Consider the following 26,035-nt stretch of genomic DNA (forward strand, 5'->3'; position numbering starts at 1 on the left):
TCTTCTTTATCAGAACTCGAGTGTTGTAATATTTACACGTTGGCATTTCAACATGTTTGATCAAAACTGATACAGACTTAAAATGCAGGAATATGTATTAGTGATAATCAACAGCCCCTCAGCCATGACATCTGTCTGTGTGGCTGCACATCAGAGGAGCCTTTGCACAAGCTTCCCTTTCACAAAACTGCCCTCAAGTTTTCCTTCAGAGCTCATGTGCCTGACTCATGAGCCACACGTGGAACTAGCTCATGCTGTGCGCACGTCTTGAAGGATAAGTACAGCTATTTGATATATTTAACAAGGCACGTATAAGAAATGTTACTCCCCAACAACACCAGATGAACACATGAGGCTTATTATTACATTTTGCAGTTTAACATTTAATTTCAATAAGATGATAACTGAATTTGTCTTTTTGCTCATCTTATTTACAACTTTGAGTCAGCACTTAAATGCATCGTGGGGGTCCATCACTGTCGGCAGATGGCTCTATAACCATATATGGGATCTAAATGTAGTAAAACACTAAGCCAGTTGTTTTTATTTTACTGCAAAGGTCGGTTGTGTGATTTTGTGATGAACACATCGTATCTTTTTAACTCATCGAGTTCAAATGAAATGGTTCACATGTGCTCTGGATCTCCAAGCCGAGTCGGGCTAGTAGGCGAATACAAAAACACTAAAACTAAAGTCTGTTCGTCACAAATAAAACCAAATAAATGCCACAGGACATGCACGTTTGGGGGATGGGGAGATGGGGGCATATGACATGACCCCCTCCCCCATCTCCCTCAACAACAACAAAACTACAAACTAAAGTGGGATAAGGTCAATGTGAATCTGTAATGTAAACCCCAAGAAGAACACCACAGGCACGCTACAGCTTCAAGGTATTGAACAAATGTCACGTGGTTAAATGTCAGGCTTAAAGCAGCTATCATAAAAGGAGGGAATAAAACATGAACAAACCCGAGCATTTTATGCACAGGCCTGCCCTTTATCTTCCAGTGATGCAGGAATGTGAGGGATGCTGAGTGTCCACCTGATACACTGCGCTGCGCCCCCCGGGGGAGGGTCTCCAGTCTCCACTCCGGCTGCCATAACACGGCTCGGCTCAGGCAGGCAGGCGGGCGGGCGGCTCAGGCGAGGGGGGAATCGCATCCTCGGAGATAACTGCTGGAAACATGATCATCAGGGAAACATAGGCGCGTTATTCGTCTCCGGTCAGACGGTTCGACAACTTCAGTTTTTTTCTTTTGTGGTGTGTGTTGGTGTGCGCGTGTGTGTGTTATTCTCCAAAGGACGTAACACAAGAGACAGGCGTCGCGTCCGCGTAGGAAGAGCCGACATCATCCGCCGCTGCGCGCGGTGTGAGGCGAGGTCATCGCAGAGTACCACGGTAAGAGGGGGCGCGGGAGGAGGAGGAGGAGGGGGGCAACAGCTGAAAACCACATTACGCAATTATGCGGAAACATCGACTGTTTTCTGTCGTTCCAAACAAATAAATAAAACCAATAATAAGACCTTACCGGCAGGCCTACTCCGCCTACCGGGTGCATTAGCCTCCGTGCATCTCCCGATCGCAATAACACCACACTGCATTCCGCAGAAAGCATAACATGCTTCAGCCATCACAGCTCCTTGGAGACAGGAAGCGGCATGCAGCTGGCTACAGACACCGGGGGTTTCTATTCTGTCTCCGCTTCCATTCCTGAACACAGACAACATGGACCGACAGTAAATATGGGTTAGTGGGGCAAATCCACACACCTGCGACCCCCAAGATGCTCCATCGCGGGATTATCGTCTCTTCTTCCAATACTTGTTTATCTTTGTGTGCGCTCCCTTCAAGGTAGAGACATCTGATACATTGTTGATTTCATTTGAGAAATGTCGATCACATTTTGATGGGGAAGTGTCGCATTGGGTCTGCAGCATCCTCACTGGTCTAGACAGGAAAGGTGTGCGAGTACACACGCAGCCGATAGACAGGCCTGTACAGTGCAGACTCAACAAGCATCCTGGATGCTATAGCTTACACAATACTAGCTGTTTTCTAATATAACGTACTACTGCTACTACTACTGCTACTACTACTACTACTACTACTACTGCTGCTACTACTACTACTACTGCTACTACTACTACTGCTACTACTACTACTACTACTACTACTACTACTACTGCTACTGCTACTACTACTACTACTACTGCTACTACTACTACTGCTACTACTACTACTACTACTACTACTACTACTACTACTACTACTGCTGCTACTACTACTACTACTACTACTACTACACTACTACTACCCTCTTCCTAATACTACTACTACTACTACTACCCTCCTACTACTACTCCTACTATTACTACTACCCTACTACTACTACTACTACTACTACTACTACTACTACTAGGCACAGCTGTCTTCAACCAAAGACCTTTGATTTCGAAGCAAAGACCTACTAAGGTCTATGTTTAGCTTCAAAATGAAATTCACATTCCACACATCCTCTCAGTCTCCCATATTTGCACCATTTTTTTATTGTGGTACTAATGACAATGACTGACCCATGAATCTATATCACACAAGTACACATAGTATGATATGCCATCATTGTTTCAGTATGGGAAAACGGTGAAAGTGCCATGTATCCACACATGAATTGTAAATATTCACAATTCATAATAACTCCAAATTCAGTTCAACCCCTGAATAAATGACCTGATTAAGGAGGAAATTAATTTTAGAATGACTTCAGATCGCTCATCTGCGGTCTGAATGTTGGGCTACATCGCCTACATCTTTTTCACCTGGGGAATACATGAGCTATAGTTAGACGCACGCTAATTAAAGATTCATTTCTCGATGATGACTTTTCAATATCCTCGGGTGAGGATGACTGATATGTTTTAAAGTGGTTGAGCATAGCTGTGAGTGGCACACGTTTGATAGACGTATGCAGGACAGTGACACGACAACAGCCCATGTGGAAAGACACACGTCATTTTTGAGTCAACATGATATCTTTAATAAAATGACGAACATCTGCTCGGGAAATAATTCAGAGGTTGCCATTGATGCTTTATCACATGACAGCCATCAAAGCTAATTCAGTGCTTCAATGGTGTCATCAGGTGAGAGATGAGTGTTGCACACCTGGACTGAAAGGAGATAGGAGAAAGAGCAGCGGTGGGGTGTTGAGGGTATGGAGGCGAGAAGATAACCGGTAATATCAGTGTATCAGTGACGGCACACTTTACCATAGAGTTTGCTATTTAACATATTTAGCGTCATGTTTAAGTGCACTCATGCAAATGAAGATGTTGTGGACAGTTTATTCTTCATGCAGAGACCTATAAGCCAGAGAGGATTTGTAGTGTGTGGGAAACTTTTAATCCAGGCTGATTCATGTTTCAACGTTACCCTTCTTTATTGTGGCTGGGACATTCAGTCATGTGGGCTAATCCGAGGTTAATTTGGGCTAATACGTTCTCCATTAGGTGCCCGGGTAATAATCCTTCATAGTCTCCTGATATGAACTGTCTGACTCGTCACTGTTACCTTCTTTGTCTGTCACCATATATTCTGATTGTCACCGAAACAAGAGAGTAAGAGGAGAGAGGAACTGACCGTGTTCCTTCTTTATGCAACTGTGCTCCGTTACAATCTTCAGGTAAACCCAAACACACATTTTATTAGATATAAATGTCCACTGCATTATCACAACCTCGTTGAACAAAAGGTTTCTTGCTTGCATTTACAGTATCCTCTGACTTAAGTCTTGTTTATCATGTTGCATTAATGCACAGCATCTATTTGAGTCAGATAATTCAAATTTGACTGAAGCCCCAACATAGTTTAAAGTATAACACCTAACAATGTGTTTACTTCATATATTTAAATGCATAGCAGTCATGATTGGACTGCTGTAGCACTGTTTGCTTGTTCCACAGTTTAGTTTCATTCCACTTATACTGGACTCTAGTGACAGGCACAGACTTGTTATCATTGGTTGAGCTGCCATAGAACGAGTGGCGAAGCTGTAACTGCGATGGTTATTAGCTCTTGTCCCTAGTTGACCTACACTGTGCCCCAAAAGTGTCATTTGCAAAGTCCTCAAACTTGAAGTTGCAGATTACTCTACTCATCCTCCGATATGAAGGCATGAAGATAATATTCCTCCGCTATTTCCCCTGGCAAAAAAACACTTATTTCTAAGTGTGGGTGTCTGAGGCTCAGGATCTGACATGCTCAGTAGACTAGTCATGTAAGATGCAGGACTCTTGTGAGAAGTTATATTACGTCTCTAAGTGTCAAATGTTAAGCGCTAAGAGTTTTTTTAATGTATTTCATTTAGCAAAAGACACATTTTTTCAGCGTGGTATATCTTTATCTCATGCTCTAAAAAGCAGTATTTTGCATTGTTGTCCAGGCAAGTTTTCAGCCGTCAACCTCGCAGATTTAATACAAATTACAAATATAAAAATATTCAACTCCATCTGAACTTGTGCACAACTATGACCTCAATATGTCCTACTTGAGTGACAAAACACAGCCTCAGCCTGCTCTCAACGTTAAGCATCTTGAATGAAGGTTATTTCTATCTGCGGCCTAGTCGTTTAGCACCTTCCATATGAAACTCTGGATTTATCATCTCAGGAAACCACGTGCGCTGGGTAGATGCCTTCAATATTCATTGAATAAGTGGGGCGTGTGAAGAGCACCATCAGATCTGTGCATGCATTTCAAATTGAAATGCAAATGACAGTTAAAATAGGGAAAAAAAGCATTACATATTTCATTCTTTATTATGTAATCAAAAGATACAACTTTACCTCACAGTCGCGCTGAGCTACAGTACTTAGTGTCTGTTTTGGTATGAATTAATGATCGAAACCACAGAGTGCTGGGTGATGACTGCACTCTCATAAAACGTTAATGGCCTGCATGTTTCCACTCTTCGTCGATGGGCCGACTAAAGCAAGCGCTTGTGCCTGCAGTAATCCTATGCCGTGAGCATGTCTCCTTCTTCCATGGACTGAATGTGGAGGGCTGAAAGGAAAACAAATACTCTGTGAAAAGATGAGGATGCTTTCATGAAAGCCACCCGAATGTAGTGTAGCACATTATCTATTTTTCATAAAGATTGTCGCTTTGGAACTAAACTTTTCTTCACCATTTAAAAACGAGCCAGTTTTGCTACAACTAGCATGGAGCTCAACCTGGGAGCTGAAAAGTGCTCACATCCAGAGAACAGCATCACAAGTTCTACATGCAGAATAAAAGCACTCATTACTGCTGTTTGAATCAGAGAAATTTGAGCTATGTGTTGCCATATTTAAAACACGTTACCTTGAAGGAACACTTCAAGCTAATCAATTGTTACACTGCCTGGGAAAACACCGGTGCAACGTCTTCTGTGGTAGAGGAGGAGCTTTGGCAATTCCGGGAATATGAGTACATTGACGTCACTGCAGTTTGAAAGACATGATCGTTAACTTTGGCGAGGATAAACACAAATGTTTTAAAGACGCTCTTGAGTTACGTCATGGTTTTGGACCTCACTCTCACTCAGGACTGCAAATCAAGATAACTGCTGCATTAATTAGGAACTTTGCATTTTCTAAGTCTAATGTGTCATATATTTATGATGTGATGTATATCACAGGCAAGTAAACAGACTGGCTAAAACATTATGCAAAATTAGTTTTGCTTATTACCGCAGAATGACTACAGGTTTGAACTGAACGCTGTGTTCTGTGTTTCAGGTTTTATGTTCAGCGTTCCCTTCTTTTGCCCACCTAGACACCTGCTCTGAATCAGCCTCGTTATGTCTCCCCAGCCAATCAGCTCGTTTCCCTTCTCCCCTATTGGTCCTTTTCACAGGCGTAGCAAAGTAAACACAGGTGTGATTGATCAAATAGTGATTGCCCCCTTTTTAATGGTGTGTCACAGCTATTCCATTGAGCCAACATTCACAACACAATGGAACAGGCCATAATTAATGTTATTAATTACACCTGTGTTTACTCTGCAACGCCATGTCTAATGGCGGCTGTGCAAAGGGCCAATCAGCACCATTTCCCATCTGGGCTTCTCCGCCCATTGCTGCACCTGCACTTCATTCTATTGTCAGATTAGTGTGTATGTGCTCGCTTTCAGTTCAGGTTTTTAGGTGGTTCATTGATTTTCTTACTAGCTGTTCAGTTCTTCTTATCTGCATTGAACATGTAGGTTCCTGTTGCCGACTGTCTCCTGCGTTTAAATCCACCTGCTCCACCCTTCATGACACACAATTAGATGGAATGGATCAATATCTTGAATACTCAGTTTTATTTATAATGGGAAATTTTCGTGCCTGTAATGTTTGCACTTTTCACTTTGCGAAGATAGCATAATTCAGAGAAAAATAGGAGACTTTTGGAAAAGGTCAACTGCCTTAAGTATCAGACCAACTACACTTTTATGAAAGCTTAGAATGTAACCTTTTAAAGTGATACCGACAGTAAATCATCATTATTAAAGGTCCATTAACCAAGCCAAAATAAGTATACTCGCTAGCTGAAGGAAGTGTGATGGGTGGGTAAATTCATGAGCTCATTACAGTGAACCCTGGCTTTGTTTCTAACAATTGAGAGAAACTGAATCCTGTGTTTCGCAAGAGCAAATGCACATTTTAAAGCCTGATTTATAGACCTTTTTTAACAGGTTTACAGTCATTAGGTCAACGTTGGTTCTTTTAATGGGCTGGCAAACATGTTTTTGGTCACATGCCCAAGACGTTGCAACATTTGGAAAAGTGGAGCACAGCTCCCACAGTACGGGGAAACTAGGTGTTTTCCATACCTTGTTCATTCATTTTCCTCATCCTGGCTCCGACAAGCTTGCCCAGCTGGGTCTCGTGACTCATTCATCTCTTCTCCTCTACTCGGCTGGGTCACAGCGGCCAAGTGTTAACAATATGGCTTTGTGAGTCACACCTGTGTGCAGTGGCACTCTGGGAGAATAGGAGTGAAGGGCAACGGCCTGCCTTCTGTCTCGGATCCAAGCGAGGCGATAGAATAACACCAGTCAAGTCTTTGTGTAAATAATGAAGAATTAATTGCAACAGATTTCATGCATTGGTTTCCTTGTACGGTCCTATTCACGGACAGATCCAGAAACGTGTAGAGTGGTACCTTTTTAATTAGACAATGTTTTTGAACACCATTCTTCTGTCACTGTTATTAAGTTATAAGCTGGTTGTTACAATTAAATGGTTAGAAGCGAGTGGTGCATGTGTGCAAGCTCCTCATGTGCACCACACACACTGTCTGGGAAGACTAATTTGGGTACAATTAGTCTTGCATGGTTGGTTCCAGAGCTTGTTAATGTTTTTGCTTCGCAACAGTGGGTTCTGCAAGTCGCAACAGAGGATGCTCAGTAAACGGTACACATACGTTCAGCATGTACAGTACATGATTGCATGTCCACACTCAGTCGATTAAATGCAGTGCAGTCATTCTCTGACAGATGCAAACTCCCACTCATCCCATTTCTCTCATGTTGTCTATTCATACATTACAAGGTTTTTTTTCTTTGAGTCAGCGCCAAATAGCGAGTCAAAGAAAATCAGCCTTTTTTTTATGGCTTAACAATAATAGTGTTTGAGTTGGGTTAAACTTTTAACTCTTACTTATTATATTGTCTTTTGCTTAATTTCCCAGGTTCCCATGTTCCTCTGGGCCCTGATCCCCATCGAAATCTTTCAAAACGACCTACCTCAGTCATCTCTTCCTCCAGCACTATCGTCGAAATATCTGAGGATGTGAGTAGGAGAAGGACTGAGGGTAGAAAACCTCAATAAATCCAACCAAGAAAGGAACTAGGATCACATGGTCCGGGATGGACCGACGGGTCAACTGATACCTGATCACGCTGGCTTTGCTTGGAAGTGTAAGTCTTTCATTCATCCATCTGACCACAGATCAAGTCAATTCTGTTTCACGGAATCAATTGAAATCCAATCCATCAATGGGAAATAATCTAATAATCACAGTGTCTCCTTTCTAGATTAATTCCTTTGACTTTAACTATGCAGCAGATGTAAACAGGGTTGAGAAGATGAGATAAAGATACATTCTCAGTGTATGTCTTCTTTCGAGTGTTGTGATATGTTTTTGTGTGACATACACTACCGTTCAAAAGTTTGGGATCACTTAGAAATGACTTTATTTTTCAAAGAAAAGCACTGTTTTTTCAAAAAAGATAACATTAAATTAATCAGAAATACCCTCTATACATTGTTAATGTGGTAAATGACTATTCTAGGTGGAAGTGTCTGGTTTCTCATGAAATATCTCCATAGGTATATAGAGGCCCATTTCCATCAACTATCACTCCAGTGTTCTAATGGTACATTGTGTTTGCTAATCGCCTTAGAAGACTAATGTCTGATTAGAAAACCTGTGCAATTATGTTAGCACAGCTGAAAACAGTTATGCTGGTGATATAAGCTATACAACTGGCCTTCCTTTGAGCTTGAAGTTTGTAGAACAAAATTAATATTTCAAATATTAATCATTATTTCTAACCTTGTCAATGTCTTGACTATATTTTATATTCATTTGATAAATAAAAGTGTGATTTTTCATGGAAGACACGAAATTGTCTGGGTGATCCCAAACTTTTGAACGGTAGTGTATATTTTTAAAGGCAGCCATGTTGCAAAGCGTACCTCATGTATAAAATATATAGCAAAGTGCATTTAAAGATAGAGCAGCAACTGTAGAGCTTCTTACTTTTCACACCTTTGTGTGCTAAGGATATCTACCAATATGGCTGTTATCTCTGAATCCAGAATCTAGACCTTTTATCTTCTCCAGCTCCAACTCCTCTCCCCTCTCTTCTTGTCTCATCTCCTCTCTCATCTTGTGTCTCCTGTCTGCTGCAAATGACAGAAGACTGACATGTGTTTATGCTCTCGTCCCATCCTTTTCCTTGGCACTTGACAATGGCTGCTTCTGGTATACCTTTATTTTTTATTTCCTCTGCCTTTGTTCTTCCTCTCCCTAGAAACCAAAAAAAAGATCTTTAATCTTTTTGTGTGTGTACAAGACATGCCGTCCATTGTGTGCCAAGCGCAACATGTGGATCTGTCCTCTTGAGGCTGTATTGATTTGTGAAGAATCTGAGATATTATTTAATAGATTTAGTTTCTGTTGGAGATACACCTGTAAAAAGAACATGCGTTACCTTTTTATTATAACCCAGACTACCTTCCATCTAACTGATATTCATCTTTAAATGTTTAAACGGTATCTTCTGGACACCAAAATGTTCACCATGCATGTTGATTTAGCATTTAGCTTAAATAATGTGTGCCTGAACTTGGCCTCAGCGCAGCGGTTGACGTTTTGTTGCACTCATGGAAGTGCACAGCATATGATTTTACCTACATTCACAATATCATGTCATTATAAATGATAAGATGACTAATCTGTCGTCTTTGCTAAGGGCTAGATGTGGTGTTAAATAAAGGCTGCATGAACTCACAGCTGTACAATAAAAAACAACAACAGATAATGGATAGACTGTGAATGTTCCATCCAATAGGGATTTAGGGTTTATTTCCATCTTTCATGAACAGAGCACTTGCGTAAATCTAGTAGCCTACAAAAGCAAAAGACTGATTTTTGTGCTTGACCCTTTTTACCAGGGCCAAGTACTAATGTGAAACATGTATGATTGGCAGTGTTTCCACTTTGTAGAGAAAAAAATGTTCTTAGATTTTGTAGATTTTTAGCACTATCTTATAAAAAATAAGTGACCATCATAATTGCCACCTGGTTCCAATTGGCATCTCATTACAGCGCCTTGGTAAATGTGGAACCATTGCCTTTTCCATGTTTCATCCATATATGTTTTTGGAATATGATGTAAAGTAGGTTTGCTGAGCCAGCTACTCATTGAGATTCCTGGCTGGGGAGTTGAAATAGAACGTCCACAAATACATGGCTGCAATTCATTGTACAGAAATCAGTATGCGCTCTTATAAATGTTTCGCCGATCAACAGAGATGGAATATGACACAAACCACCTTGAAGCTACTGCAACTACCAGTAGATCTCACATAATCTCATAAGATATTAATTTAAAGCTACCATTATGAAGATATTTCACTTTTTATGGGAGCTATGCATTTTAGAAATGAGAAGCTTGCAGGAAACAAGACATATATTGTACTCAGTGAAGTGTGCATATATTCCATTATTTATATGAGGCCAGGAGGTCAGCATGGAGTCATGTGATTATGTTTTAATACCGTATTTAAAATGCTGAACAAAACACAACTAATTATATAGTTTGATCATAATAGACTTGTTTGGGAGTTATTGCTTACGGATGTTCTGGTCACATTTTTTTAGGTTAAATCTGTAAGTGCAGTCTTTTTAAAAACGCCACAGGAAAGAAAGTCTCACCTGTGTCCGTTATATATTTATGCTTCTCATTGGAAATGGATACTCCATCACCTTCCCGTGAACTGGCTGCAGGTCTGGCAAAAGGAGAAAAAAAACATTTCTGGAGTTAGAGTTTTCCGTCTCTGAAGTATTCTTCTCTGATTCTCGTCTTCATGCGAGAGCTCAGGTGAGGGAGATGTTGAAGTGAAGCAGAACGGATTCATTTTAGGGTGCTGTGAGTCCTGGAATTTGACAGATGTAAAGTTTCTTTACAGCCATCTCATTGAATGCACACAGCAGTGTGCCGATCTTCAGCTCGTCTCTGTTCAAACAAAGCGGATCGAAGTTGAACGATGCATACCAATGCTCAAAATATCAACATTACCCTCATGGTTCCACCGGCATGTGATGCATTCTGGGGGTTAGCATTGCGTCATGACTCATGCATGGATGAAATGATTTGCTTCTGCACTCCCAACCCAACTGATGCAGTATAATTTGATTCCCGGTGTCAAGCAGGTGCAGGGGGTTGAACTTATCACCTTGTTGTTAGTATTTCATTAAAAAGACAGGAACGCAGAGATCTAGAATGATGCAATAGCTGGTGGGGATGGCAAGGCCACTTATACAAAGGCATTCTTTTTTTCCTTGTTTAAATTGGGTCTCCCCAGCAAATCCTTTCAAGGTCAGATGATGTCATATGCTAATTAAGATATATAAATAGTGTTATTTAAATGGAATAACTGAAAACGGTGTCATGAGTCATGACATGTTTCATTAGGATATATTATGCAGACTTTGCATTTTAATAAGATGCAATAGTGTAGGTCCTGTCAATCAACTGCTGGCTCCTCATCTACTTCATTAACAATGCAAGGTGTACCTGAATAGCTGAATATTGTTTATGATGAATAACTTGACACTGAAGACCTTCTCAAGAACTGGAAAAAAAAGAACACACAGTATCTTGTTACCATTAAAAAAAGAAGAAGTGGAAAATTCCACTCATTTGGCCAAAGCTTTTATATAAAGTGAAACATTTGTTCATTAAATCAACTAATAACCACACTGGTCACAATAATGGTCAGGTCTTTGTGACGGGGTGAGGCTCAGGCGCAGAGAGACAGGCTGGACGCAATATAAATAACAAAAAAGCACTCTTTAATGAGGTAAAACAGTTTACAAAAAAACAAGGTCCAAAAGGGGCAGGCAGGCAGGCAGGGTCGAAGCAGGCAGGATCAGATACGACAGACAGGACGACGGGAAAAAGACACGGAACTAGAGACGACAATCCGACAGCAGACAAGGGAAAGACTGACACAATATATAGGGGGGGAAACACAGGTGTACACATCAGACACTAACGAGACAAGAGTGGCTGAGGGCAGGTGCAGGGAATTAAACAATTAAGACAGAGAAGACACAGAGGAGACACGGACAGGAGACACAGAACAGGGTGTTACAATAATGGTGCATTCCCATGCTCTGCTTTCAAATTGTGTCGTCCGTTCCCTCTGCTGGTCAGAAGATGTAGCTATCACATTTTTAGTTCATCCAGGAACATATTCAGTCTATATCTGAGATATCTTTTATGACTGTATTTTTAATTTAAAGTGACAGTGCATTTGGTATGTATTCATAGTTGCCTTCTGTTCATTCGCATCCTGGCCGAATGCCGTATGTACTGTCGCTGCCAGGAGACGACGGCTATGCGGCGACCTGAGCAGTGACCCACACGCACAGCATGCCTAGCAGCGTCGAGCTGGAGGATGGCGCTGAGTGTCTGTGTGTCTGTGTGTTTCTGTGTGTGTGAGTGAGTGTTTGAGTGAGTGTGACTTGCCCAGTGGGGTAGAGTGGGGAACAGGTGCCGACACTGTCGTCTTGTTAACACCGGGGAGAGAATTGGATCCTCCAACGGAGTGCGGCACATATGCAACACATAGCCTTTGGCTGTGGGACGTATGTGCACGCATGCATACATGTGAAGTAACACAAGTGTGTGTGTGTTTGTGTTTGTGTTGCGCACAGTTTTATTACATGGGTGCAAAGGGAATCTGATTTGTTTGTCCCAATGATCATTAGTGTAAAAATAGACACGTGCATATTGAATACATTAAATAAAAGGAGTTTTGTCCAGCTGGTGCTGCCGTGATTAAGTGTTGTGCAAACGCGTGTGTGAACGCCCGTCAGCATACCGTCTATTACTGTAGAGATAGACTGGATAATGTGGAAAACACAGAGCCCCTAATTTGTCGCCCAATAATACTTTATAAGTTTCAACATGAATTTAGTTTGGAGCACATTGTTAAAGCATTACGTGGCTCAGTTTTCGCCAAAAGCTTTGTGAGATATACTTATATGAAGCCCCCTAGGGTTATGTGCAAGAAAATCTCTCAAACATCACAAATTAGGCCCCTAGATGACCCATTTCTGGATGAACTAAATTGACACAATGAATTATTCCATCCAGTCTCGTGGCCTCCATAACGAGGAGGGGACTTGGAACAGAGTATAAATTAGGACACTCACTTCTTGCGCCGCTCATTTATTCCATCAAAGCCATTTAGGCAGATTTGCACCATTTGCCCAATTTATTCTGTGATTTCTTACCCGCTCATCTGGAGGGCGTGGGGAACGCATGCGAGTTTGGAGAAATTGGCAGCTACATTTTAAAGATAATAAGACACGCGGATAATGTGTCAGTCGTTTTAATTCTGCCGTCGTTTGGGAGTAACTTGACATATCCTTTTCCTTTTGGAAAGACGGAGCCAAAATAAATCACTAATAGCTCGCGGCGATAAAATCAAACTGAAAGGGGAGAAAGTGGCTGTGAATAAAATGAGAGATCACCGCAGAGAGGGAGGGAAAGGGAACAACACTATATAACCAGTTATACATATGCTAATCTTTACGCTCTGTTTAAGCCTGTTTATCAATATCAATATTACTCTGGGGAGGAAATAAAAACCACAGTATGTCCACTGTATTTAAAAGCAGCGAGGACTTTGAGGAGCGGCGTGCGTGTCATATTGTCACCGTGCGGGACGCTCGCAGCGCTGCACATGAAAGACAACGCAGCGAAATGAGATGGCTTCTGACAAATACCACGTTGAGCTCAACTCCAGTGTCAAATCCACCGAGTCCACGGGGGATTCGGTTACTGTCACCTGAGGGTTAAAGCCTCCTCTCTGGTTTGATGACTGAATATTAGGTTATTTGATATGCCGCTGCTCTTTCAAGTCGGCCTGGCAGGACAAGACTGCGAGCAGATTTCCCACAAGGACTTTAACTGCTCAGCAGAGAGACAGGCATCAGTCGCCGGCCTCATCAAAGCGGAGCGCGCTCCACCGGGCTGCAGATGCATTTCCTATTGATGAGGCGCCTTCTAGTGGACTTTGTGAAGAAATACAGGGTTTGATTAAAGAATGTTTTAAAAATCAGGTTTTAACCCTCCTGTTACCTTCAAATTTACTCACATTTTTTACCCTTTTTACCCAGCAATTTAAACCTCCAGAAAATGATTAGAATTAATATTGTTTCCCAAGTTTAAGTGTCAGGTACTTTATGTTTGTTTGTTGACTACCTAAATAGACCTTTAAATAAATAAAAATGTTGATATTTTGTATGTGTTTTACACAGTGAAAAACAGCCTGGGGTCAAATTGACCCCAAAGAACACCGATGCATACAAGTTGTGTACAGGACATTGAAAACATATCATCATGTGAATTTGATGTTTTCCCAGTTTTCCACAATAAATTAGGAAAAGTCATGAAATATGAAGCAAAAAAAATTATGTCAATCATTTTTTTAGAGATGTCAAACATTGAATGGGGTCAAATTGACCCCAAAGGTAATAGGAGGGTTAAGTAACTATTGTGTTTTGTTATTTTTATCCACAGTGACAATGGTGTTGTTTCTGATTGGGATCTCTATCGCTGTGAATAATTCATCTCATGAGAACCAAACTGCAGGTAATTGTTGAAATTACTTTATAATTCAGAATGATATATATATATATACACGGTGGCTTACGTTTGCACATTTTAGACATATATTATTCCGACAGTTGTGGCTACATTGGTAAGCATTACAAAAATATGACAAAATCTTGCTTGAAAGGAATAATTGAAAAAATTAAAAATATGCATACCGGTATTTGTTTTCATGCTAAAAGTTAGATAAAAAAATTGTTGACGGCAGCGAGCAGCTGTTGGCTGGAAACGTCTCACATCAAAGCTCATAAATGAACATGCTTCATTTTAAATGACGTCAAGAGAAAAAAAAGTGTATTTCCCACAACATCAAACGACACTTAATAATATCCATTTGTCCGACTCGACTGTGAGAGTAATTCAGTAATGATCACTGTGTTCTCTTCAGGAAACCCCACCCATCAGGGAGATCATGTGCTGCCCTCAACACTGGTCATATCCCTGCTTCTCATCATCATTGTCTTGCTGACAATCTACTGTCTGAGGTGAACAAAGCTACACAAACACACACAAACACACACACACACACATTGACTTGTGAGTCTCTCCCTTTCAGTGTGTGTGAGCATGAGAGTGAGTGTGTCGGGTCAGGGCATCGGGTGGGGGTGGTTTGGAAACAGGCGGTGAGCAGTGGCTTATGGGTAAAGAGCTGCACCTCAAGTAAGACAACAAACCAGCTGGTACAGGTCAGGTCACACACACACTCATCCCCTGACCAGCCAGCTCAGACCTCTTTTTTTTAATTTTTTTACTCCTGATGACAACATGAGGAGAAACAGCTTTGCCTCCCTCAGATGGTTGATATTGGTTTTGGTATTTGTTGTTTACTCAGGTTATGTGCTTACAAGCTCTGTTCTCGACATGTTAGTTGGCCTTTTTCAGTCTCTTCGGTACAGACATCTGCCCTTCATGTTCTCTGATGGTTTTGCTTTCTCTGCTTCTCACAGGTTCAAAAACCACAGGAAAGCTCTCGTTACCTCGGTGGATAAAAAGCTTCCAAATGGCTTCTTGGAGGAACAAGGTGCTGTTGTGATGTACTCGATATAACCGCAAGTGCATGAAAATATAATACAGCCTTTAACTTTTTATTTCTTTTTAGTGTAAGTGTAGGTTTACATTCTTTATAGAGTTGGAACGTTTCACGATCTGAAGTCCGAAGTAGCTGGAAAGGTTTTGAAGGCCCCTCGTTTTTTCCGAGCACGTAGGGAGCCGTATAATCTTTCACTTCGAGTAGAAAATAAATAAATTAACGGAAAGGCCACATTCTGAGTTAAGACAGCTTTGTGCAGCAGCATGTTTATGACTCAAGAAATCATTTCTGTCATGTACCCACAAAAGTAGGAAATCTTAATGGCCATCGGGCTTGTTTTCGCAGGTGCTATGAGAGCTCGTAATGTTCTCTGTTGGGAAACATTAGCTGTCTGACCGCCATATATTCCTTAAAACACAGGAGAGCAGACAGTGGTCCTCCTTCCCAGATCCCCCTCACCATCCAAGAGGTACTTCCCCATCCCCCTGGACTCGCTGGAGGAGGAGTACCGGATACGCTCCGCCGACGATGGCAAGCTCTTCAGAGAGGAGTTCAACGTAAGCACGAGTTTGTGTGGACTTTTCCCGACAGTCTGACTGAGACCTTTGTCCTGCAAGCGTAGAACAAATACAGAAAATAGTAATAAAATGTTATGTTAGAAGGCTGTGTACCCGTGGTTTTATTTGTATCTCATGAGGATTGGGGGGGGGTTCTTTCTTTATAGTCGCTGCCGTGTTACTACCACCACGGGTCCTTTGAGGAGGCGAGCAGAGAGCACAACAGAGAGAAAAACAGATACCCAAACATTTTACCATGTGAGTGAGGATCTATATTCTGCAGCGGACAATATTAATCTAACCTTTAGACTTGCTGTATTATTGATCTCGAAACCGTAAGGAAAGGTGAAAAATGAAAACCGACTTAATTTAACCTTCTTTTGTTGTCCTTCTCTCTTCCACAGATGATCATTCAAGAGTGTTGTTGAGTCATCTTGATGGAAACATGTGTTCAGACTACATAAATGCATCTTACATTGATGTGAGTCTCGGTCGCAAGTGCGGTTTTATTGCAGATGATCGGTTTCTTAACACATTATTATTAATCCTGTTTTTTCCCGACAGGGTTTTAAAGAGAAGAACAAATTCATTGCAGCTCAAGGTAAATGTGCCTTTTAGCTCAGTTAAGTATGAAAGCCATTTTTTCCACGAGTTTTTTTTTAATACTATTTTCTTTGCTTTGCTTTCAGGCCCAAAGCACGAAACACTGGCCGACTTCTGGCGGATGATTTGGGAAGAGAAAACAGCAACGATAGTGATGCTGACAAATCTGAAAGAAAGGAAAGAGGTCTGTCTCCGAGTGTTCTCCCTCTGCACTAATGTTACAAAGTAGGGCTGGGTGTTATAGAATAAACCTCTGCAATCTATATGGCTCCAGTGCACCGTTTGCAAAGCCCTTTTGTATTCTCATGACCCAAAGTCATGGGCAGAATTTGTTTGACCCTTCCCCAATCTGATAATCTATACACAGTGTCACCCAGCAGATTACTTAGCATCGCATCAAATTCCGCCTCAAAAGGGATGATCAATTGAGAGCTCAACGGCAGGTTTGATAGGGCAGAATAGAGGCATTGGGGATCAATGGCGGAATAATTGTTGATAAGATCCTAAGAGGCTTCATGATAATTAGTCTGAGAATGTAGTTAATGAGTCGAAACGTCACCGTGAAGATCGTATTGACTGACAGAGTTCGCACAAAGTCTCTGGGATTGCCTTTGGATTGGATTGTGAAACGCACACGTCAAGTACACATTCCTCAACGTTGCACACACGATGTACACAATAGATGGTGATTTACAACCATTTGATTTCTAAGTTTTAAAGAATTATACCAACATGTGTTCTTTAATTAACCCTCCTGTTACCTTTCGGGTCAATTTGACCCCATTCAATGTTTAACGTCGGTGTTCTTTGGGGTCAATTTGACCCCAGGCTGTTTTTCACTGTCAAACATATAAGAAATATCAACTTTTTTATATATTTAAAGGGCTATTTAGGTAGTCAACAAACAAACATAAAGTACCTCACACTTAAACTTGGGAAACAATATTAATTCTAAGACTTTTCTGGAGGTTTTAATTGCTGGGGTCAGATTGACCCCGAGGGTAAAATATGTTAGTAAATGTAAATGTAACAGGAGGGTTAAACGTGAAACATGTACATATAGACGTATTCTAGTTCAAAGTGTGACCCTTGTAATGTTTTTATTCCCTTACAAGGACAAATGTTACCAGTATTGGCCAGAAAAAGGCTGCTGGATGTACGGGAATGTCAGGGTGGCGATGGAGGACTTCACTGTCCTGGTGGACTACACTATCAGAAAATTCGTTGTTCAATATGTAAGTAAAGCACGTGGGTCGACATATCAGAATGTTAATTATTTTAATAAGCGATGCATTTTTATAGCTTTTTATCAGCATTGAATCACTTTATTATCAAACACACAACCGACTTACCTCACAGCACATCAGCAGAAATGTAATTATACAGTACAGCAGGAAGTAGGAAACATTTATCCCCAAAACTAGCTAAGGTCTCAATAAATAATGCTTTTATCGAGACACGCTCTGAAAATAATAGTGTGCTTTTTCAATATTGTCCCTAATATACTTGTTAATTGCTCAAAGAAACTATAATCGTAATAGCTAGATTCTCATTAAAAATTAAACATGAAACAAAGCATTATTGAGATGGTGTAAAAAAAAGTAATGCTCCCCTTGGAGAAATTTGAGAAAGCTATAATAGGATGCAAAATAAAATACGCAAATGAAAACCAGTTTGGAAACTCATTAAGGAATATTAAAGGATGTATGCAATAAACTATCAATATGTAGGTGTATTTAACAAAAGAGAAAACACTGTACGAATGTCTCATCTTGAGGGCTTCACACAGCATCTGTAACTTCTCATCCTGTGTTTTTTTTCGACTGCCGAGTAGGGCGCCATCTCGAGAAGCCTTCAGATTGCAAAATTCACTTTGTTCCCTTTTTTTTTTCTCCATTTGAAGCCGGAGGAGTGCCGAGATCCTCTCCGACTCTGTGGAAACGGTGCTGCGGCGCTGCGGCACAAGCCGAACAGACCGAGCGCTTTCACATTCAGCTCTCTGAACGCGGAACAACCACGTTTTCAAGAGAATAACGATCTCTTGAGAGAGCGTTCGTGCGCTACGAGAGCCAGGCACAGGCAAACCAGTACACATGTTTAATATGCCGTCACAAGCAGCAAAATGACAAGTTATTGTATACGTTTTTCAGACGTTTTCGTTAATTTGAGGATTCTTTTCCTCTCGGTGAAAGTCGTGTGTAGGCGGATCTGTTTGGACATTCTTCATTAACGGGTTTGAACTTCACAGCAGGGCAGCGATGGTCCCCGAGCTCCGCGGCTGGTCACCCAGCTCCACTTCACTAGCTGGCCAGATTTCGGGGTGCCGTTCTCACCCATCGGCATGCTGAAATTCCTCAAGAAGGTCAAGGCTGTCAATCCATCCTATGCGGGACCCATTGTTGTGCACTGCAGGTAAAATGTGTAGCCAGCTGGAAGATGAGCTATCATAGCATAAGAGTTGGTTTAAAGTCATTATTAACCCTCCTGTTACCTTCAAATTTACTAACATCTTTCAGCCTTGGGGTCAATTTGACCCCAGCAATTAAAACCTACAGAAAATTAAAGTGACAGGTACTTTATGTGTGTTTGCTGACTACCTAAATAGCCCTTAAAATAAATAGAAAAATTGATATTTCTTATATGTTTTACACAGTGAAAAACAGCCTGGGGGTCAAATTGACCCCAAAGAACACCGATGGGTACAAGTTGTGTACAGGACATTGCAAACATATCATGTGAATCTGATGTTTTCCCAGTTGTCCCCAATAAATTAGGAAAAGTCCTGAAATACAATGCAAAAAAAATAATGTGAATAATTTTTTTAGAGACGTTAAACATCGAATGGGGTCAAATTGACCACAAAGGTAATAGGAGGGTTAAGAAATAAGTTGCAATAAATCTATGAGCATTACTAAAATATAGTTTGTGAAAAAGCACCAGTTCTTTGTCAGAACAATTATTTTTAATTTATTTGGAGAATAAGAGGTTGAAGGTTAACTTATTTATGAAATCATCATGTTAAATAGTTAAAATATTTGATTATTTCATAAAGTTTCATCCGGTTAGAAATTAACTTTCATCAATACGTATTGTTTGCCGAGCCAATCGGTGGGAAGCCTCAACAAAGACATCAGCGGCCGATTGTAGCAACGGCTGCAACAGGTGCTCAGGGACTGTTCTTGAATGGGGCCCATTGAGAAGGCTCCCACACCCCGCTGTGGAATCCCAGCTCCGCTCCCAGTGGTGCCGTCTGCTGGAATGACCCTTGTAAATCTATTAGGAGTGTGTTTGGCCTTCAGAGGTGTAGCACTTTTACACATGCTGGAGGCGGTCCACAATTGACGTCTTTGTTAAGAAGAAAAGCAAAGCCTGCACGAACAAGGATGAAACATAGTTTATTTTTATAATGAATATACCATGTGAATTATTCTGTATTGTGTGTTCTTTTATTACTGTGGTTCTGTTTGTGTCAGGTTCTAGTGACGGGGTGAGGCTCAGGCGCAGAGAGACAGGCTGGATGCAATATGAAAAAGAAAAGAAAAAACACTCTTAAATGAGGCAAAACAGTTTACAAAAAAACAAGGTCCAAAAGGGGCAGGAAGAGAATCCAGGTTCGGGGCAGGCAGGCAGAACCAGGAACACGGACCGGACGACCGGAAAAGGACACGGAACTATAGACGACAATCCAACAGGAGACAAGGGAAAGACTGACACAATATATAGGGGGGAAACACAGGTGTACGACATCAGACACTAACGAGACAAGAGTGGCTGAGGGCAGGTGCAGGGAATTAAACAATTAACACAGAGGAGACACAGAGGAGACATAGGAGACATGGAACACAGGAGAAACAGAACAGGGTGTTACAGTTTGTGCGATGTGGATACAGCGTGCTGTCCGACACATTTCGCCGCCACACTTTGTGACGGCGAAGGCCTCGTGCCTTCTTCTGCTCCGCGTCTCCACAGTGCCGGGGTGGGCAGGACCGGGACGTTCATTGTCATTGACGGCATGATCGACATGATGCACGTGGAACAGAGGGTGGATGTCTTCGGCTCTGTGAGCAGAATACGGGAACAGCGCTGTCAGCTCATCCAGACAGATGTAAGTGTTGACCCTCATCGACCCGCGGTACCTTGGACTGACTGCTCAACTCGCCGAAACGAGCGAGGACGCGGGAAAACAACCACGTCTGTGACGTATAGACGAAAAAAATAGAAGGAAATAGTCCGGCAATCTAAAGCTACGACTTCTACCTGCTCATCTCCTCGGCTTCCTCCTCAGATGCAGTACTCCTTCATCTACCAGGCTCTGTTGGAGTACTATCTGTATGGAGACACAGAGCTGGATGTGTGCTCCCTGGAGGGCCATCTGCAGAGGCTTCACAACACCAGAGCTCCCCACGACAGGCTGGGCCTGGAAGAGGAGTTCAGGGTAGGAAGACAGTGGCTCACGCGTGAACATTTCAGACAGTAATTAATCGTCCCCCATCACCCTGATCCCTGCATAAGTATATTTTCATAAAAATGAAAAATAAAAACCTGCCCAGGGTGTCAATCTTGGCAGTAGTAACACACAAACACAAGGCTTTGAATCAACCGACACATCATAAGACGTCACCATCTGCCACGTAGGATGTACCATGGCATGATGAAACGTTCTCCTTTATGCTACTCACAGTTCTCTACCCACGAAATGTAATTATTATTACCATTATATTCTTCTTGTTATTCTGCTTCATCTTCTCTTATTGTTGTGTTTCTTTCTTTTCTTTTTTCACAAATGCAAAATGTTTTTTTTCCAACCTCTGTGTCTTTTTAAAAAATTGTTAATCGTCGTGTCTGTCTCACCACGTCTACTAGCATTGTGCTGCTCTTTTGGATCGTGTCAATCCGAGAGTGTTTTCTCCCCTCAGAAGCTGACCAACGTCCGCATAATGAAGGAGAACATGAGAACTGGGAACCTTCCCGCCAACATGAAGAAGAACCGTGTGCTTCAGATCATTCCGTGTAAGGACTTCTCTGATACTCCGAACACTTTCATAATCCATCACATCCAAGAAACATCAAAGTATCCCAATGCTGGTGATTTTATACAGGCCGTACACAGATATATGGCTAATCAGACCATGTCTGTGTGATCAATGGCATTCAAATAGGGCTCAAAGTAGGGAGAAGAGAGGAAATGGAAAGCCTGGCTTCAACTTTTTATAGTGAAAACTGATATAGGTTATGGTGTATTCTTTCCTTATTAACACAGCTAAAGTTTTACTTCACTGTTTTTTAAATTTCCATCAGCCCCTTCAAACTTTTATTTTATTAGGAATCACTTGTGGAAAGTTTCATTTGCCTGTTTTCTTTTGCAGATGATTTCAACCGAGTAATACTCTCAGTGAGAAGAGGACAGGAGTTCACCGACTACATCAACGCCTCCTTTATTGATGTAAGCGTTCCCTCTCGACCTCCTCCATAGATTCCACATAGAAATGTATATAAAGCTCATTGTTTCCTTTACAAACCATGCAAAATATTATGTTTGCCGCGCTCGCATGTGTTGTTTACCGGATGATCTGCCCTGCAGGGCTACAGGCAGAAGGACTATTTTATCGCAACCCAGGGCCCACTGTCTCACACAGTGGAGGACTTCTGGAGGATGGTGTGGGAGTGGAGGTGTCATTCAATCGTTACGCTCACCGAACTCAAAGAGAGGGAGCAGGTACAGTGTGGCGCTTGAGTTGCACATTTAAACCATCTTTTTTTAGTCTGTTATTATTACATCATTACTCATATTTTACTTACTTCTTATTTCCTGACAGTCTGCGTATGTATTTAATCATTTTATATTGTTTTTGTGGTACACTTTGAAAATATAAAAATGAGAATCACACATAAATCAGTCAAATTGAAGTCTAATTGTATTTCCATCTGACCTATCCAACCAGGAAAAGTGTTTCCAGTATTGGCCATCAGAGGGCAGTGTAACATTTGGAGATTATACTGTGGAGCTGACTGGAGATACGCGGTGTGAAACCTTCACTCTCAAAGACATGGTGCTCACCTACAGACCAGTGCGTAATGTTTTATTATCCCATTCAAAAGCGGTAAAAAATACATTTTTAATTGACACATTTCCCTCCGTGTTTGTGTTTGTGCCGCCGGTTTAAAAGTTCACGAAATGTCCTTAAACGGAGCATTTTGTAGCCGTTTTAAAAATAACGGAGTACGCTCTCCATCTCACCAGGAAAAGCAATCACAACATGTCCGACACTTCCACTTCCACGGATGGCCTGAGATCGGAATACCAGCCGAGGGAAGAGGGATGATTGACATCATTGCCGCTGTGCAGAGGCAGCAGCAGCAGTCTGGAAACCGTCCCATAATTGTTCACTGCAGGTGAGGAACTTCAGTCTGACAATTCTGCAGCGTAATGCGCCATCCTCGGATGACAATTATATCCGGTAAATAACGGAATAAATGTGTCAGTCCAGGCATATTGTTAATTCGACCCTCTTCATTTCCGCTGGCCGTTTATCACCTGAATCTCTTGTCGTGATATTGGGAAGAAATGGCGTTTTTTACAGATACTTTTTTTTTTCTTGCTTTCCTCCAAGTTTGTTACAGTCAATTCTCCATGTTGCCTCGGTAGACCTGGTGTTCTATGCCTAAACCACTTATGTGATCCCTTTATGAAGATTTAGCTGTGAACGCTTTGATCAGAACCTAGCTTCAGGTGAAGTGATTCTAAAGCAGTGTGCCCCTGTGGGATTGATCCAATCCACTGATTCACAGTCAATTAAAACCTCGCAAAGTGAAATCTCCTCTGACTCCCACTATGATTAATCTGATAAGATGAGCTAACGACAGGAAATGGTGTCATCACTCTCTTCTATTCCTTCATCACCACTTGTCGAAGAAGGGCTTTTTAAAGCTTTTCCCCTGCCCCAGGGAAACGGGGCTAACCCGCTTGCAATCCCCAACGTCTCTCTACACTCCTCTTCCGAATCGCACATCACTCTCGCCCCCCACACACACACACACACACACACACCCCCGTCTTCCTTTCTCCATCCCACCGTCACTGTAAACATTGACTCAGTCAAACACTGAGCTTCCAAACTGATTAGTGTTAGCATTTGGATTAGCCTCTCTTTAAGTGAGGATAATTATTAGGACTATTACACAAAGGTCACCTTTTCTCTCGCAAACTTTTCCATTCAACTGGAGAGAAGAAGAAGGAGGGGAAAAAAAAAGTGTGCTGCAAAGAATTACAAGAGTTTCATCGCAGCATTGTTGTTAAGAAACCGAGAAGCGGTTTGAATTTGAAATGTCCTTGTCCTACTACCATTTCCCAATTTCCCATTATGTGGTGTCGTCCTTCATGTTTCAGTGCCGGTGCGGGTCGGACCGGCACCTTCATTGCCCTCAGCAACATTCTGGAGAGGGTGAAAGCCGAAGGCCTCCTGGACGTTTTTCAGACGGTCAAGAGTTTACGCATGCAGCGACCACACATGGTTCAGACCGTGGTAGGTGGACAACGGGATAACGTTATAATTCATAATTCATAAGTGATATTTGTGTTGGGAATCCTTTCCGCACAGTAACACTTTCCCACTCTGCTTTTCCTTCCAGGAGCAATACGACTTCTGCTACCGAGTGGTTCAGGATTTTGTGGACATTTTCTCCGACTACGCCAATTTTAAATAACACCCGTCGGATACTGTTCTGGATACTTCTGTCTAATGTATTCTTTTTTTTTTCTCTCTCTCCGAATGTTGTTTTCTAAAGCAAGCTCTTTTTACATTTTGCACTTGATTACAGATGTAAAAAAAAAATAATAATTGTAACATACTGTAATATAATTGAAAACAGCTGTGCTCCAGGAGAGTCTGTCTCAGATGGAGAAGTTATAGTGGTTTATTTACGGGTGGGTCGGGTTCTTTAATATATGTTTGCGCAACATGCATATGTTGCTTCATTATGAGGTTCAATAAAGGAATTATTCACATAGAAATAATGTGTCGAGAAATATATATGATGTATTTGCTCACGACCAGAAATCTTTACTAACATGTCGTAGTAAATGCATTCTTTTTTATTTCCGCTTTATTTTCTTACCGACCACAATGCTGTGGTTTACATTAGTTGTACGTTTTATGCTGCCCTATGGAAAAAAAATTGCGATACGAGAATAAATCGTGTGTTTGATAAATAGGCTAAAATAATTTCTGCTTTTGCTGAAACGATGTCCTGTCTGACATGTGTGAATAGTATTTATGATCTACTTGGAGCTCAAACAAAAACACAAAACTCCAGATACATTTCATTCTGTTAGATGCTGCACGTTTCCTCCCTTCTGTCTGTGAATTACTTAACAGCTGCTGCCTGTTGCAATTGTATTCAACTTCATCAACTTTCTTGTGTTGCCCGTGGCAATATTACTGAGTGGATTTGGCGCCTGACGCTGCAAAATGCAATTAGCCCACATTGGATAAGGCAGAAAATAATCTATTGCTCTATCTGAACGTTTCATTCTTTTCAGTGTTTTACAGCCAAGCATCACCTCCATCCATTTTTATTCACATTAGCTAGCAGATTTTACACTTGTGTGTTTGCATAACGCAGTGCCATATTGATTAGAAAGACAATTCTAATCATGAAAAACTTGTCACCAAGTGACATCATTTTAACTCAGAAGCCAGATTTGTGTGTTTAATTTAATATAATAATTTCTAAAAGTGCATTGTTTTTTGAATGGCGGTGTCATCATTTCATTGATCTTCTTAAACTATATATTTCCTTGTATAAATTCATATTAGTTGTGATGAAAAACCCTGCAGAGATGTGTGTTTTAATTAAAGACGTAAGAGATGCAGTTGAACCTTGTCTGGGAATGATATCAAGAATCGGTGCTCAGCCAAAATATGAAATTAGCATGCACAGGCATTTTGACATTTTGATATTCATATTTAAACAAGGATACCCCAATTTTGCAAAATAAAAAGCTTCTATTTTTGCAAGGCTTCTGCTCACTTCTTTGTAACAGTAAGCTTGGAAGTCTTAAGGTTGGGGAAAAAAACATTCTACTGTGTTTGTACTGCCATTACATTGTAAAATGGGTTCATAATAGACACTGATCTATTTTGTTGATTTACTGTACATAATTCTTGTAATTGTCAGCAATTATCTCCGATGTTATCTGCACTGTCGATTTGAGTTTCATGTATTGCCGTGCTGAAAGAAGAATGAATGAGGGCAATGCGAGTGAGGCCTTCCAGCTCATGTCACATAAATGCACAAACATCTTGTTTCAATGATGTTTCTGCCTTTTGAATCTGTAAGGATTTGAACGACAACGTGTTTGCTAAAAGCTGAATCAAATAAATTATAGATGGAGAGAAGGTT

At 41.2% G+C, this 26,035-nt stretch overlaps 1 protein-coding gene across 7 annotated transcripts; it reads left to right on the forward strand.

Moving 5' to 3' along the window:
• The first annotated feature begins 1,124 nt into the window (after positions 1 to 1,124).
• Positions 1,125 to 26,035, forward strand: LOC130207088 (receptor-type tyrosine-protein phosphatase epsilon-like). Of its 7 annotated transcripts, none has more exons than XM_056435519.1 (22): positions 1,128 to 1,402; positions 1,613 to 1,855; positions 7,717 to 7,945; positions 14,351 to 14,422; positions 14,832 to 14,928; positions 15,391 to 15,464; positions 15,894 to 16,030; positions 16,198 to 16,288; positions 16,435 to 16,511; positions 16,595 to 16,631; positions 16,720 to 16,817; positions 17,749 to 17,868; positions 18,882 to 19,045; positions 20,603 to 20,738; positions 20,919 to 21,068; positions 21,550 to 21,643; positions 22,000 to 22,076; positions 22,215 to 22,349; positions 22,576 to 22,701; positions 22,875 to 23,026; positions 24,021 to 24,156; positions 24,263 to 26,035. In XM_056435519.1, the coding sequence occupies exons 3-22, from the start codon at positions 7,885 to 7,887 to the stop codon at positions 24,335 to 24,337; spliced, it is 2,109 nt and encodes a 702-aa protein (XP_056291494.1). In that variant the 5' UTR covers positions 1,128 to 1,402; positions 1,613 to 1,855; positions 7,717 to 7,884; the 3' UTR covers positions 24,338 to 26,035. The 7 variants fall into 7 exon arrangements, with proteins under 7 accessions (XP_056291497.1, XP_056291494.1, XP_056291495.1 ...); XM_056435520.1 differs by having other exon boundaries at positions 1,613 to 1,750; XM_056435516.1 differs by lacking the exon at positions 7,717 to 7,945 and having other exon boundaries at positions 1,613 to 1,750.

This window comes from Pseudoliparis swirei, chromosome 17 (genome assembly GCF_029220125.1).
Source record: "Pseudoliparis swirei isolate HS2019 ecotype Mariana Trench chromosome 17, NWPU_hadal_v1, whole genome shotgun sequence".
Lineage (NCBI taxonomy): Eukaryota > Metazoa > Chordata > Actinopteri > Perciformes > Liparidae > Pseudoliparis > Pseudoliparis swirei.